General features: G+C 44.0%; 2 protein-coding genes across 3 annotated transcripts in view; one reads left to right on the top strand and one right to left on the bottom strand.

Moving 5' to 3' along the window:
* Positions 1-7,518, bottom strand: part of LOC139262310 (armadillo-like helical domain-containing protein 4) — a 221,193-nt gene extending 213,675 nt beyond the window's left edge. Inside the window, exon 1 of the mRNA XM_070877467.1 lies at positions 7,441-7,518. The gene's annotated coding sequence lies outside the window, so the exon portion shown is untranslated. The remainder of the gene's footprint in view (positions 1-7,440) is intronic.
* An 863-nt stretch (positions 7,519-8,381) lies between these two features.
* The window catches only part of actr10 (actin related protein 10), a 34,584-nt gene continuing 26,725 nt past the window's right edge, over positions 8,382-16,240 (top strand). The window contains exon 1 of one of the 2 annotated variants that reach the window (XM_070879152.1): positions 8,382-8,587. In XM_070879152.1, the coding sequence (XP_070735253.1) occupies positions 8,511-8,587 (77 nt within the window). In that variant the 5' untranslated portion in view covers positions 8,382-8,510. The remainder of the gene's footprint in view (positions 8,588-16,240) is intronic. The other variant, XM_070879153.1, reaches the window with a different exon arrangement.

Genomic DNA, 16,240 nt, shown 5'->3' with positions numbered 1-16,240 from the left:
TGTTGGAACAAGGAGTTTTAGAAAAGACACAGAGCCCGTGTAACACTCCGATACTGCCCATACCAAAAGTTAATAGGCCGAATGAATGGAGATTTGTGCAAGATCTGAGAGCTATTAATAAGATAGTAGTCCTATCACCCCTGTGGTACCGGACACCAACATTATACTATCTGCTATACCACCAACAGCAACTGTCTTTACTGTGATAGACCTGTGTTCAGCTTTTTACTCTATCCCGTTAAATCAAGAAAGTCAGTATCTGTTTGCTTTCACCCACAAGAAGCAGCAGTACACATGGACCAGGTTGCCCCAAGGATACACCGAAAGCCCCGCAGTATTTGCAACAGCAGTACTAACCCAAGAACATGGTGGGGGAAATAGACCAGTTGCTTATTATTCGGTTTTGCTGCCTCCAGTAGTAAGGGGAATGCCAGCATGTCTACGTGCTGTAGCTGCTACTGCGGTCATGGTGGAAAAGTCGGTACCTATTGTTTTGGATCATCCATGTACTGTCATTACAGCCCATGCTGTGTTATTACTTTTGAATTCAGCTTCCACACAACACTTTACAGCATCTCGAAGAACAGGTTATGAAGTATTACTGCTGTCACACCCTAACTATACCTTTCGACGTGCACCGGTAGTGAACCCAGCCACCTTTCTTCCTACTAAAGAAGTAGAGGATCCAGACCAGCATGATTGTCTGTTAACGGTGGAAGTAGCCACCTTACCAAGACCAGATTTGCTCACAGAACCCATGGACAATCCTGATCTTATTCTCTATACGGATGGATCATCACATAGGCCGTCGGATGATTTGTTTTTGGCAGGCTATGCTATTGTAAATCCCTACAAAACTGTTGAAGCATTCGCCCTGCCTCCTGGAACCTCGGCTCAGGCTGCTGAATTGTTTGCCCTCACTAGAGCTTGTATAATAGCTAAAGATCATACTGCTAATATCTATACTGATTCTCGATATGCATTCGGTGTGGTCCATGATTTTGGACAACTGTGGAAAAACAGAGGCTTTATCACCTCTGGTGGAAAGCAGATTAAGCACTCACAACTGGTGCTTAATCTATTAGACGCCATTCAGTTGCCAAGTAAGGTAGCCGTTATCAAATGTGCAGCTCACACAACCGGTGAGGATGAAGTATCAGTAGGAAATAGGAGGGCTGACGCAGCAGCCAAACAGGCCGCTTCGGCACAGGCAGACTGCCTTCAAGCAGTCTCGGTTTCCCCTCCACAGGTACTTGACATCCAACAACTTAAAACAGCCCAACAACAAGTTACCATGCAGGAAGGAAGAACTTGGGAAAACCAGGGTTGTTTTCTAAAAAACGACATTTGGTATCACCCTGATGGGCGAACTGTTTGCCCTAGATCTCTATTTTTGCCCCTGTCTTGCCTAGCACACGGTCAGGCTCACATGGGCAAAGGAGGGATGATACATGCTATCAATGCACAATGGTATGCACCAGGAATAACAGTAGTAATTGAGAAAGTTGCTAGGACATGCCAAATTTGTCAGCAAAATAACAGAGGTAAAACACCTGCTGGATATGATCATCTACCCCAACCAAGTATGCCCTTTGAAAATTTGCAAATTGACTTTGTCCACATGCCTCCAGTATCAGGTCTTAAGTATCTATTAGTCATAGTAGATATGTTCACAAGGTGGGTAGAAGCGTACGCCACTAGGAAAGACGATGCCCGAACAGTAGTAAAAATTCTATTTAAAGAAATAGTACCAAGATATGGGATACCTATGGGAATCAACAGTGACAGGGGAACCCACTTCACCGGAAAAATAGTGCAAAACCTTGCAGAAGCGTTAGGGTTCCAGTGGAATTTACATATACCATATCAGCCACAGTCCTCGGGAATGGTAGAAAGAGTAAATGGGATAATAAAATCTACCCTTACCAAGGTATGTCAGGAGACTGGAGTGAAGTGGCCAGAAGCCTTACCATTAGTATTGTATATAATAAGAAACCAGAAAAACCGAAACACTGATTTGACACCACATGAAGCCTTATTGGGAAGACCAATGCCTACTGGCGTAAAACCACCACTGACAGATGAAAAAATAGCATTAATTTGGAATGATGAAAAATCACTAAAGTATGCTCAGGCCATGTGTGAAATAGCAAGAAGGCTGCATGAACAAATAAAGTAGACACAGGTGCCCCCGTCGGAAGGAAAAATGCACCCTTTCAGACCTGGAGATCAAGTGTTAGTAAAAACATTAAATAAAGAATCTTTTTCTCCTAGGTGGAAAGGACCGTATCAGATAATTCTCATGACACGAACCGCGTTGAAGTTGGAAAAGCACCCGAACTGGGTGCATGCAACCCGCTGTAAATATTATTTCCCCGACGAATTACAGCCGAAGGAAAAGGCATTGAACCTGGACAAGCTGCGGTCGCCCGACTAAGAAAACAACCATCTTCTCGCTGAAGAACTGTACCTGCTCTTGTATTAAATATTTGGACTTGAAAATATTGCCCAAAATTCACGGACGAATGTCAGAGTTCATTTGCGTGCCAGTTTGGGCCTTTATTATTTGGGTCACTGTTACTATCGTGTGGACGTGTTATTATTGTAACGACTTATTTCAAGAGTGGTATAGAAACAAACAAGAAAGGGAAGATGGGAAGGGATTCTTGGAAAAATTATAAATGGGCGATGGGTATACTGATAATTTTAGCAACAGGGAAATCCCGGCAGGAGGAAGAAGTCCTAAAAGAAGGAAGAGTATGGAAGGGAAATATGGTATGGGAAAGAAGTAATAGTATAAGGCAGCAAGGCAATTTTATATGCCCAGCAGGCCAAAGTTGTAAAGTAGGGAATTTTACAGCACGATGTGAGGCGTGTGGAATGAAGGAAAAAAAAGGGAAGTTCCAATTTATATTGGGGAAAGGGTATCAGTTGTTCATAGAATACCAGGCCGATGTGTGGATGAAGTGTACCTGGAGCACAAAGAAAAACAAGAGATGGGGGTACATAGGAGGGCCAGACGAGAGAAAAGACTTCCTCCGTTATTCATTTACAGGTATGGGAGATGGGCAGCGGATGTTGTGCATGAATAACACCCCGGTGAATGGAGGAAACCCATTTGTGGTAAAATGGTCAGTAAAAGAATCCGGCCACCCAGAAGACCGGGACCCGGAACATCTAAAAAGGATACTGACCACTTGCATCCCAGTGGTAAGATCCCCAGGTGTATTAAATCTAACAATACGAATTAAATATCCCCCAGAGAAAGAAGATGGTTGCCACACAACCAGTATTAAGGTATCTTTTGAAAAAGAAAGACCCCAAAGAAAGAAATGGGATGTGATAGGGACTGTGTTAGGTGGAGTGGGAGCAGGAATAGGAGCATTGAACTCCATGGATATCGAGACCCTACAAAATAAAATCCAGGCCGTCGGAGGACTGGTAGGGGAAGATATAAAAATCAGAAATGCCTGGGATGAAGGATTACAGCAATTACAGATATCAGGTTACGTCCTAAATGAAATGACGGGGCAACAGAATGAAGGGATAGAGAAGGAAATAGAGAACCTAATGAAAGAACAACAGGGAGTAAACAAGTACATCCATTGCCTGTTTAAAGAAATGATCAGACAGCTATTAAGAGCTGAGTTAGAAAGGAAGATATTATCCTTCCATGCTAACACATGGGAAAGGTTGCTGGAAATTAACAAAAGAGATAAGCTTCTTAATTTAACCATTAACCCTCAAAAAAGATATACCAGTTGTAATTCAAAAGGATGTAACGTTACTGGAGAGATAGTAAGTATGACACGAAAAGAAATTTGGTGTCAGTTCCAAGTAATGCCCCAGCATTTGGACAGAACTTCTGGTACCCAGAATTTAAAGGAGATTGGGTCGATGAGAAGAATATGACACATCACCAGAGGGGATGTGCTAGGTGGCCATTCGGAATGGTATGTCCCTATCAGACCGCCATATACGAACCATGCTCACTGCAGCACTCCATTGGAGTATGTAAATGGGAATTAAAGCCAACAAATGACACTGAGATAACGGAAATAGGACAGAATGAGGTCTGTGTGACAGGAAATAAACCTGTCTATCTGGATGGAATTTTGTATAAACCCCCCCATTAATAAATGCGTAAGAAGAGTCTACACCCTGTATGATCCTGCAGTAAAAAGAACTTATACCTTTGGGCAGTGGCAAAATGTAGAAAAATATCTGTTATGCACAAGATTGAACCCTTACCCCCTGTAATTAATCTGACCAGACTGCACAATTTGATACGGAATGACAAGAAAATTGAGGAAGCTCTGTCAAAGCAAGGCAGAGACATCCACCAGTTTAGAGTCGAAATGAGTTACAAGAAAGGGGCAACTAGTGAGAATCGCAGACGAAGTCACCTCTTTGACAGTACACCACTGGTGGGATATGTTTACTGGATGGTCCCCAAAAGCTACAGCAGTACTGAAGCTTGCTATACACCCCATAGTAATCGTAGGTGTGGTTATGCTTGTATTATTAATAATCCTTTGCGGAATGTGGATAAAAAAATGTGATTAGTCAAGTAATAGGCCTGCTCTCCGAAATAGAAAGAAAAGGTGTATGCATGAAAGGGAGGTTAAGTCGCTTAGAGGAAAAGGTTGATGAAGACGATTATCTCAAAATGCGACCCTATCCTGAAGGGTATACACCCCCTTTTGCTCAAGAAGAGAATACAGGAAATTGTGTTGATCTAAAAAATAAAAAGATCAACAAGGAGGGCATTGTGGAAGAGAGAAACTATGAACACCTGGCTTAATTTAGAGGGAAGGGTTAAATTCTGTTTTTTTTGCTATGCTTAAAGAAATAATAAGACGAGAAAAATAGCCACGCTTTTTAGCCTTGAAACTTAGAGATGCAATTAAATGACCATCTGGTATTAAAAGGGAGTCTCCTTTTGATTCTGCTTATTAGACTGTGAACAGAGAAAAGCTATGCAAGGACAGATAGAGTGTGCACCTCCCGAGACGACCTTTGTACTCGCGGGACTAATGAATAAGATTCTTTTCTATTTCTGTATTCAATTTCTGTATAAAGATAAGTGCAATTTGCTTGTACGACAGAGTTTTGCCTTGGTACGGTCCAAGCAGGCTCTCCGAGATATATCTTGCTTTTTAAAATAAATTCTCTCGAAGTGCAGTTCTGAAAGTCTCCGCCTGAGTTAATTTAAGCTAAATATTTCCTCGACATCAGGTGAAATTATAATGGGGAACAAAGAAATAGCAGACCACTTGAATAAATACTTCGGTTCTGTCTTCACGAAGGAAGATACAAATAACCTTCCGAAGGTACTAGGAGACAGTGGGTCTTGTGAGAAGGAGGAACTGAAGGATATCCTTATTAGGCAGGAAATTGTGTTAGGGAAATTGATGGGATTGAAGGCCGATAAATACCCGGGGCCTGATAGTCTGCATCCCAGAGTGCTCAAGGAAGTGGCCCTAGAAATAGTGGATTCATTGGTGATTATTTTCCAACAGTCTATCAACTCTGGATCAGTTCCCATGGACTGGAGTGTAGCTAATGTAACACCACTTTTTAAAAAAGGAGGGAGAGAGAAAACGGGTAATTATAGACCAGTTAGCTTGACATCAGTAGTGGGGAAAATGTTGGAATCGATCATGAAGGACGAAATAGCAGCCCATTTGGAAAGCGGTGACAAGATCGGATCAAGTCAGCATGGATTTATAAAAGGGAAATCATGCTTGACGAATCTTCTGGAATTTTTTGAGGATATAACTAGCAGAGTGGACAAGGGAGAACCAGTGGATGTGGTGTATTTGGACTTTCAGAAGGCTTTTGACAAGGTCCCACACAAGAGATTGGTGTGCAAAGTCAAAGCACATGATATTGGGCGTAATATACTGATGTGGATAGGGAACTGGTTGGCAGACAGGAAGCAGAGAGTCGGGATAAACGGGTCCTTTTCAGAATGGCAGGCAGTGACTAGTGGAGTGCCACAGGGCTCACTGCTGGGATCTCAGCTCTTTACAATATACATTAACGATTTGGATGAAGGAATAGAGTGTAATATCTCCAAGTTTCCAGATGACACTAAACTGGGTGGCGGTGTGAGCTGTGAGGAGGACGCGAAGAGGCTGCAGGGTGACTTGGACAGGTTAGGTGAATGGGCAAATGCATGGCAGATGCAGTATAATGTGGATAAATGTGAGGTTATCCATTTTGGGGGCAAAAACACAAAGGCAGAATATTATCTGAATGGCGGCAGATTAGGAAAAGGGGAGGTGCAACGAGACCCGGGTGTCATGGTTCATCAGTCACTGAAAGTGGGCACGCAGGTACAGCAGGCGGTGAAGAAGGCAAATGGTATGTTGGCCTTCATAGCTAGGGGATTTGAGTATAGGAGCAGGGAGGTCTTACTGCAGTTGTACAGGGCCTTAGTGAGGCCTCACCTGGAATATTGTGTTCAGTTTTGGTCTCCTAATGAGGAAGGATGTTCTTGCTATTGAGGGAGTGCAGCAAAGGTTCACCAGACTGATTCCAGGGATGGCTGGGCTGTCAAATGAGGAGAGACTGGATCAACTGGGCCTTTATTCACTGCAGTTTAGAAGGATGAGAGGGGATCTCATAGAGACATATAAGATTCTGACGGGACTGGACAGGTTAGATGCAGGAAGAATGTTCCCGATGTTGGGGAAGTCCAGAACCAGGGGACATAGTCTTTGGATAAGGGGTAAGCCATTTAGGACTGAGATGAGGAGAAACTTCTTCACTCAGAGAGTTGTTAACCTGTGTAATTCCCTGCCGCAGAGAGTTGTTGATGCCAGTTCACTGGATGTATTCAAGAGGGAGTTAGATATTGCTCTTACGGTTAAGGCGATCAAGGGGTATGGAGAGAAAGCAGGAAAGGGGTACTGAAGGAATGATCAGCCATGATCTTATTGAATGGCGGTGCAGGCTCGAAGGGCCAAATTGCCTACTCCTGCACCTATTTTTCTATGTTTCTAACCAGAAGTTCCTCCTGAATTCCTTATTTAGATTTATTGGTGACTATCTTGTATTCATGGCCCCTAGTTTTGGACTCCCAACAAGTGGAAACTTTTTCACTCCACCTACCCTATCAAACCCTTTTATAATCTTAAAGACCTATATCAGGTCACCCCTCAGCCTTCTCTTTTCTGCAGAAAAGAGCCCCAGCCTGTTCAGTCTTTCCTGATCGGTATAAACTCTCTGTTCTGGTATTATCTTTGTAATTTTTTTTGCACCTTCCCCAGTACATCTATAGCCGTTTTGTAATAATGAGACCAGAACTCTGCACAGTACTCCAAGTGTGATCTAACCAAGGTTGTATACAAGTTTAACACTAAGGCCCTGAAATTGCGGTCGTGGCATAGCTAAGGAGTACGCTGCCGACCTTCCTACAAAATCCGCACTTACCTGGTGTGACCCCCCTTCAAAAACTTGCGTGTTTCGCTGCGGAGCTATGCGCAGCATAGTGGCCCGCGGATCCCAGGGGCGTACTGTGTGCGCAAGCGTACCTGGGATCATGTGGGGCGGTGCTCTAATCAGGAAACAGAAATCTCCGATGCCCATTCATTTGTCGGGCATGGATTTGAGAAGACTTTTCTGCCGTCATCCTGTTTCTGGTGCACCCTGGCTTGTTAGACAGTCAATAAAGAATTTCATGTGGACGTGGGGGCCAACTTCCAATATTTAGGCCATGCAAGAAAAATCTTAATCTCTAAATGGCTTTGGACCCCGTCATTCCGTTTAAGCAATGCTGCATTCAGCCCTGAACTTATTACAGACATGATTTTTAATGCACAAAAAATGAAAGTGCCCTAAATCTCGAAAACATTCCAAATATATCAAGTTCATTAACCTGAAGATTTATGAGAACCTGTCTTTTGAAACATATTTATATTTAATCTTATTTTATCTTAACTGCTTTTCAGTTTGAAAAATGTTGAACCTATTCATCGCACACTGATACCATATTTCAAACTGCTGTTTTGATGCTTCACCTAATATTGCATAACCCCCCTCCTTTTACGGTGTGCAAACAGGGTCATCGCTGTCTAACTGATTCAACCCAACAGCTTGCTTATTGTTTTCAGCCCACCCATTCTCTTACTCCACGGTGCAGCTCCGAGGACGTGACTCGCACACGTGACCCGCAACAGCAGCTCCACTCGAAGGCCCGGCTTTTGCTGCCTGCGATGCTTCTCGCCAATTAGGGAGTCTAATTCGTGCCTGACAAATCTGTTGCGAATTTCTTTTGTTATTTTCGCCAAATTACTCGAAATTAGTCATTAAATAAAAATTAAATCAATAGAGGAAGCGTTTTTGTTTTGACAAAAAAAGTGGGCAATGTGTAAGCGCTGCCGTGCAGTGGGCGAGTGAGGGAGCCGGGGGCCTGTGGGCTCGAGCGCTCGCCGTTTTCAGCGGTTGCTTCGGGTTGGAGCGCGAGTAGCGAGGGTACGGCGTGGCGGGAACGCTGCTCCGGGATGCCGCTGTTTGAGGGATTGGGGACCGGCGGCGAGAAGACGGCGGTTGTGATCGATCTGGGGGCCGCCTACACCAAGTGAGTCGGAGAATACAGGGAGGGGGGAAAGGAATAGAAGGATTTGCTGATAGGGTGGGCGGAGATTCGTCCACCAACACCGACACAGATCAGTTGGGCCCAATGGCCTATTTCTGTGCATGTCAAAAATATAAATCTATTCAATTAAAATTCAAAGTTGTCTTCACATTCGGTGATAAACCGCGGTAAATTTGCCACTGTATCACCAGTGGTGATTGTTTTTGCCACTTCAACAGGATAGGCAACTGTTTACTTACAGGATTCCCTTTGTTTAAAGTTGATACACTCAACACTATTATAAATATTTGCAAGAACTGATGCTTGTATGCAGGAAGTGTGACATATGAATTGTGATGGGTGTTCTCAAAACGTGAATATTCGTAATGCCACTCTCCCAGTGGACACTCTTACACTTCCCTTGATTATTAAGAAAAACATTCAGAGCACAGACCCTTGGGGCCACTCATGCAGACCAAGGCACTGTGGCTCAGAAGGCTGTCCAAGGGGAGGAAGAGCAGTATAGAAATGAGGTAGTGATAGGGGATTCTATAATTAGGGAGATAACGTCCTCTGCAGCCAAAAACGAGAATCCCAAAGGGTGTGTTACCAGGATGAGGGCTATCTCGAGGTGGCTGGAGACGAATTTGGAAAGGGAGTGGGTAAATCTAGTTGTTCATGTCGGAACAAACGGAACGGGGAGGAAGTTCTGCTGAAGGAGTATTAGGAATTAGGAGCTAAATTAAAAAGCAGGACCTCGAGGGTAATAATGTCTGGATTATTGCCTGAGCCACGAGCAAATTGGCATAGAAGCAGTCAGATCAGGAGAATTAACATGTGGCTAAAGGGCTGGTGTGGGAAAGAGGGGTGTCATGGGACACTGGCACCAGTACTGGCACAGGAACATAAGAACATCGGAAATAGGAGCAGGAGTAGGCCATTTGGCCCCTCGAGCCTGATCCGCCATTAAATAAGATCATGGCTGATCTGATCATGGACTTGGCTCCACTTCCCTGCCTGCTCCCCATAACCCTTTGCTCCCTTATCGCTCAAAAATCTGTCTATTGCTGCCTTAAATATATTCAATGACCCAGCTGCCACAGCTCTCTGGGGCAGAGAATTCCATAGATTTACAACCCTCAGAGAGAAGAAATTTCTCCTCATCTCAGTTTTAAATGGGCGGCCCCTTGTTCACAGACTATGTCCCCTAGTTTTAGTTTCCCTTGAGTGGAAATATCCTCTCTGCATCCACCTTGTCGAGCCCCCTCGTTATCTTACATGTTTCAATAAGATCACCTCTCATTCTTCTGAACTCCAATGTATATAGGCCCAATCTACTCAACCTATCTTCATAAGTCAAGCCCCTCATCTCCAGAATCAACCTAGAGAACCTTCTCTGAATAGCCTCCAATGCTATCCTTCCTTAAATATGAGGCCAAAACTATACGCAGTACTCCAGGTGTGGCCTTGCCAATACCCTGTACAGTTGTAGCAGGACTTCTCTGCTTTTATACTCTCTTTCCCCCTTGCAATAAAGGTGCCAAAGTGGATAACCTCACATTTTCCCACATTATATTCCATCTGCTAAATTTTTGCCCACTCACTTAGCCTGTCTATATCCTTTTGCAGATTATTGTGTCCTCACAGTTTGCTTTCCCACCCAGTTGTACTGATGGGATGGGCTCCACCTGAACCGGGATGGGATCCGTGTCCCAGCGGAAAGGGTAACTAGGGAGGTGGCAAAGGCTTTAAACTAGCAAGATGGGTGGAGGGATCTACAAGAAATGAAACCAGCCTAATTATCCATAAAACAGGAAAGGAGAGCATAGGAAGGAGTAAAGTAAGGGAGGATATTGATGGCCAGGGAATACATTGAGTTAAAGAACAGGAGTGTAAAAAGATGGTTAAAATAAAGTGAAAGGACTGCTATTAAAAATGAGTTAAGCTGTCTGTACAGCAATGCACTCAGTGTCCATAATAAGACAGGGAAGTTGGAGGCAATCGTGCGTTGTGAGGAACCAGACATGGGGATTACTGAGACATGGCTACAGAAAAATCAGGACTGGGAATTAAACATTGCAGGGTATAATATATTTAGAACAGATAGAGAGGGGAAAAGGGGAGGTGGAGTAGCTGTACTTATTAGGGATAACATAATGGCAGTAGAAAAAAGTGTCGCAGCTATCAGCAAAACAGAAATAGAATCCATGTGGATAGAGATAAAAGATAATAAAGGACCAATCACACTCAGGGGTAGTTCACAGGCTACCTAATAGTGGAAGGGAGGTGGAGGAAGAAATAAACAATCAAGTTCGGGAAATAAAAAAAACATAGAATCATAATTATGGGGGATTTCAACCCCCAATACTAATTGACCAGAAGAGGTAGGTAAAGGGGATAAAGGAATGGAGTTCCTATAATGTGTACAGGACTCCATTCTAACTCAATCTGTAAAAAGCTCTACAAGGGAGAATTCGCTATTGGATCTAGTAATTGGGAATGAACCAGAGCAGATAAGAGAAGTAAAAGTCGGGGAACATCTAGGCAATAGTGACCATAATATACACTTTAAAATAATAATTGAAAAGGACATAAATATGATGAAGACCAGGGTAATAGATTGGAGAAAAGCTGATTTTTGAGGGGCTGAGAATAGAACTTGAGAAAATAAAATGGACAACGATATTGACAAACAATGACGTAGAACAGCAATGGGAAATATTTAAAGCAGCTTTCAACAGAGTACAGACAAAATATATTCCGCTAAAAAACAAGCTAAACACTAATGAGACACCATGGATGAATAAACCATAAGGGAAAAAGTGAGGGTGAGGAAAGAGGCATACATTAAGTACATGGACAGCATGTGAGAGCATAATAAGGGAAAATACAAAGAGATTAGGAAAGAGATCAAAAAACAATTAGGAAGGCAAAGAAGAACTATGAAATTCAATTATCAAGGAACATAAAACAAAATAGTAAAATATTTTACAGGCAAATCAATTAAAAAAAGGAAGGTTGGGATGGGAATAAGGCCACTAAGGAATGGACAGGATAATACCACATGCAGTGATAGAGAGATGGCAGAAATATTAAATAATTACGTGGCTCAGTCTTTACCAGGGAGATACAACAGGTGAACATGACATTGGATGTTGAGGTTAATAATGAGATAAGTACATTTAAAATGAAAAGAGGGTATATATTAAATAAACTAATCAAACATTTACATCCGCGCATTTTAAAAGAATCTAGGGAAGAGATAGCAAAGGCATTTCTACACATATTTAATAATTCATTAGAAACGGTGCAGTGCCAGAGGACTGGTGGATAGAGAGATAACATAACACCTATATTTAAGAAGGGAGATAGAACATGGCCAGGAAACTATAGACCAGTCAGTTTAACATCGGTGGGAAGAAAAATAGTGGAATCCCCACTAAAGGAGAAAATAGAAGAACATCTAGAAGCCAAAAATATAATAATGAATAGTCAGCATGGATTTCAAAAGGGAAAGTCTTGCTTGACCAACTTCATTGAATTTTTTGAAGAGATAACAGAGGGAGTAGAAAATGGTAATGCAGTAGATGTAATTTATCTAGATTTTCAAAAGGTACCCCATAAGAGACTAATGAACAAGGTCAGAGAATGCAGAGTCGGGACAAGTAACAGAATGGATAGCTAGCTGGCTTCAAGACAGAAAGCAGAGAATAGGGGTAAAAGGTCGCTATTCACAGTGGCAGAAGGTGGGTAGTGGTGTTCCACAAGGATTAGTGCTGAGGCCACTGTTGTTCAGGATTTATATTAATGATTTAGACTTTGGAAGCAAAAATACAATTTCTAAATTTGCGGATGACACCACATTGGCGGGAAAGTTAACACTGAGGAGGACTGCAACAAATTGCAGGAACACACTAATAAACTTGAAGAATGGGCATATAATTAGCAAATTAAATTCAACATAGATAAATATGAGGTATTGCATTTTGGTAGGAAGAATAGGGAGGTCACTTATAGAGAGGGTGCAAGTCTGGGGTGGGGTAGAGGAGCAAAAGGATTCGGAGTAAAAATACACAAATCACTAAAAGTAACGACACAGGTTAACAAAGCCATTTATTTTAAAAAAGCAAACAAGGGTTTATTTCGAGAGGGGTAGAACTGAAAAGTAGTGAAGTTATGCTAAACTTGTATCGAACGTTAGTTAGACCACACTTGGAGTACTGCATGCAATTCTGGTCGCTATATTATAAAAAGGATGTAGAGACCTTGAAAAGGCTGCAGAAAAAATTTACAAGGATGATACCGGAAATGCTATACCCATCAGGAAAGGATGAACAGGCTGGGTCTCTCTTCGCTTGAAAAGAGAAGGCTTAGGGGACATGGGGCTCAATTTTACCCAAGCCTGTTTTCTGGCGTATTGTCAGAGTTGCACCGCTTATTTACATCAAGAAATGCGCGAGAAAAACTTGTCCCCGATGTTTGTACTGTATTCTGGAGCCGTGCAGCGTGGCCAGTCGCCTTGGGGGGGTGGAGCCTGCGGTCTGCGCTGGAAAAAGGAGCTGGGCCTTCTGTGCATGCGCGGGGAAAAAAACTGATGATCTTGACATCGCTGAAATGGCCACATATGTGCAGTAGAGCTCCAAGTTGGTAATCGGCCGTTTTTAAAGAGCAACTTTGTGTGTGTGTGTGTGTGTGTGTGTGTGTGTGTGTGTGTGTGTGAACCAGAAGGAGTGCTATGGTTTGAAAAATCAAAGCTGCATGCAGAAGCAGTGCTGTGTGTGTCTTGAGAACATTTGAAAAAGTGCTATGTGTGTCTGAGAGCAGCAGCAACAGTACAAGATGCAACACGGACCAAGGACAAAGAATTTCTTGCTGGAAGAAGTGGAGACACTAGTTATTGTGATTGAGAACAGATGGCAGGAGCTGGATACCAACAGAGGTCACACAAAAGTTCCACCAAACGAAATGAAGAAACGCTGGAACCAAGTTGCAGAAGATTACTGCGTAGTGGTGAACACCAAGAGGTCTGGAAGCCAGTGTAAAAAGAAATGGCAGGACCTTGGTCAAGTAGTTAGTGTAAGTAATATTTTCATTTATTCAATGCATTTGTAAATGTGACCAGCTGTATATGTCCCGTCCAGCAGAAAGACACCCTCTCTTTAAAAAGTTGCATTTTCATCTTTGCAGAGGAAATTGGCCCACACAAAAGGGAAAGAACTCGACCAGGAGGAGGCCCGCCAAATTTGCACCCACTGACACCCTTGGAAGAGAGGGTCGCGGCTTTGATGGGTCCTGCCTGGAGAAAAACAATCAGTACTGCACAAGCTGGGCCCACATTCGAGGGCGAGGGTAAGTCCTGAAAATTCATCATGGCCCTTCAAATCAACCTGCTGCCTGGCCTGCTATGTGTGAGCCTATTCATGCCACCCATCCTGCCCTTTCCTTTGCTGCTAACCATTTGACTATTCTGTTATATTTTGCAGAACCTGAGGCCAATCCTGAAGATGCAGAAGAAGATTCAGACGTGGACAAGCCTGAAGAAGAGAAAATCTTCCAATCCAACCCTCCAGACCAACATGGGGGGGAGGGGATGGAGATGGATGAAGACCACACTGTTGTACTGACTTTTGAGGAGGTGCCCCTCTCAGCCCCTTCCGTGACTAGTGGTTTGAGTGCTGGTGAGACATTCCATAGTTTCTCACCTTCTGACGTTGCGGGTCCCAGTAGTGGGGTGCAGCAAGTCACACCCAGGGCCCCATTGTCCCATGCTGCGGGTCCCAGTGGGGTACAGCAAGTCACACCCAGGCTATGGGTTCCATTGTTGGTGTGCAGCAAGTCACACCCAGGACCCATCGTCCCAGGCTGTGGGTCCCAGTGGGGTGCAGTGAGGCACACCCAGGGCCCCATCGTCCCAGGCTGCGGGTCCCAGTGAGATGCAGACCCAGGGTGAAGGGAAGGAGAACTCGACCATGCTCTCCTGAGATGCAGGATGTAACAGATGTGGTTCAGATGATGTCATTGAGTGTGGAGAGCATTGACCTTACCCGATCACTCCTGGACACCATCAGTGGGGTGAGTGATGAGGTAGCGGGACTGTCAGGAGAAGTAACAACATTTGCCGGGACCATCAGTGAGGGAATAGTGTCCATGAGGGAGGGAATGTCAGAGGTAGAGCAAACTACGTCCATGGCCATGAGGGAGGGAATGTCGGCGGTAGTGCAAAGCACGGCAGTGGCCATGAGGGAGGGGATGTCAGAGGTAGTGCAAAGCACGACACTGGCAATGAGTGAGGGAATGTCAGGGGTAGTACAGGCCATCCGGGAGGGAATGTATCAGTCCGCTGAGACACTGTCAGGGTGCTTGAGGGCCGGCATGTGAGTTAGCTGCTGCAATAAGGAAACTCGCCCAGACCCCGTGCCCATTGACAGAATCAACTGCCACTCCCACTGCAGTCCACATTCCTACCTGACCCCCCCCCAAATCAAGAAGTGCGCATTACCCGAGATGTTGGAATAAGCTTGGTACCAAGCCCAAAATCACTGTGCCTGTGGGCCGGGGTGGTGGAAAGACCAAGACCAAGCGCAGCAGGCGGTCTTGGACTAAGGGGGATGAGAGATAAAAGTTTTTTGTAAGTTATGTAAATTTACAAGTTTATAAGTGATAAAAGTTTTTAAGTGATCTTAAAGAGTCATGTTAAAGTAAAGTTTGATACAAGAATAATTTTATTAACGTTAAGTACATTGTAAACTTTTGAATAAAATATTTTACATTAAAACTGAATCATGTTCCATTAACACAACACAACATTACGGAACAGCTCCAAACAATAAACATGTCCATGTGGAATTGTTGTCGCTGAGCCCTCAGGCATCAGTAAAGTGTTCACAGATGAGCTGTTGGCGCAAGGCTCAAGCAATCGTTAAAGGAGCACGTTGGCCCGCCGTGGTGCTCCAGCCTCAGGCACTTGCATGGTTTCCTCATCCTCGTCATCATCCTCCTCTTCCTCCCCCTCTTGCTCGTCACCTGCATTTTCCACATCATTATCATCAGCCACTCTCGCAGCAGGTGGGTCTTCCAATACCAGTTGCTGCTGCCTCATGATGGCGAAGTAATGCAGCATGCAGCACACAACAGTGAACTGACTGACAATCTCAGGGGAGTATTGCAAGTAGCCTCCGGAATGGTCCAGGCATCAGAAACGCTGTTTCAAGATGCCAATGGTCCTCTCTATGATGCTGCAAGTCGCAATGTGCGACATGTATTCACGGTCAGCTTCCGTCCGGGTTATGCGTAGGGGCGTCATGAGCCAGGTGGCGAGGCCGTACCCTTTGTCTCCCAGTAGCCAGCTCTGCTCTTCTAGCTGCTGCTCAAACATGGCAGATATAACGTTGTCGCGTAGAATGAACACATCATGGGTGCTCCTAGGGTATCTTGCATCGAACATAAGAACAGTAAAGTGTTTACAGATGAGCTGCTGGCGCAAGGCTCATGCAATCGACTGACATGTTGCAATGCATGTCGTCACACACAAGCTGCACATTAATGGAATGGAAGCCTTTTCTATTCCTGAACATCTCGGAATCCTCCAAAGGTGCTCGCAAGGCGATGTGGGTACAATCAATGCAGCCCTGTATCTTTGGGAAGCCAGCAATCCTT

The sequence above is a fragment of the Pristiophorus japonicus genome, chromosome 4, assembly GCF_044704955.1.
Source record: "Pristiophorus japonicus isolate sPriJap1 chromosome 4, sPriJap1.hap1, whole genome shotgun sequence".
In the NCBI taxonomy this organism is placed as follows: Eukaryota; Metazoa; Chordata; class Chondrichthyes; family Pristiophoridae; genus Pristiophorus; species Pristiophorus japonicus.
The sequence above is the reverse complement of the archived record's forward strand: the minus strand, read 5'-3'. Positions and strand labels throughout refer to the sequence as shown.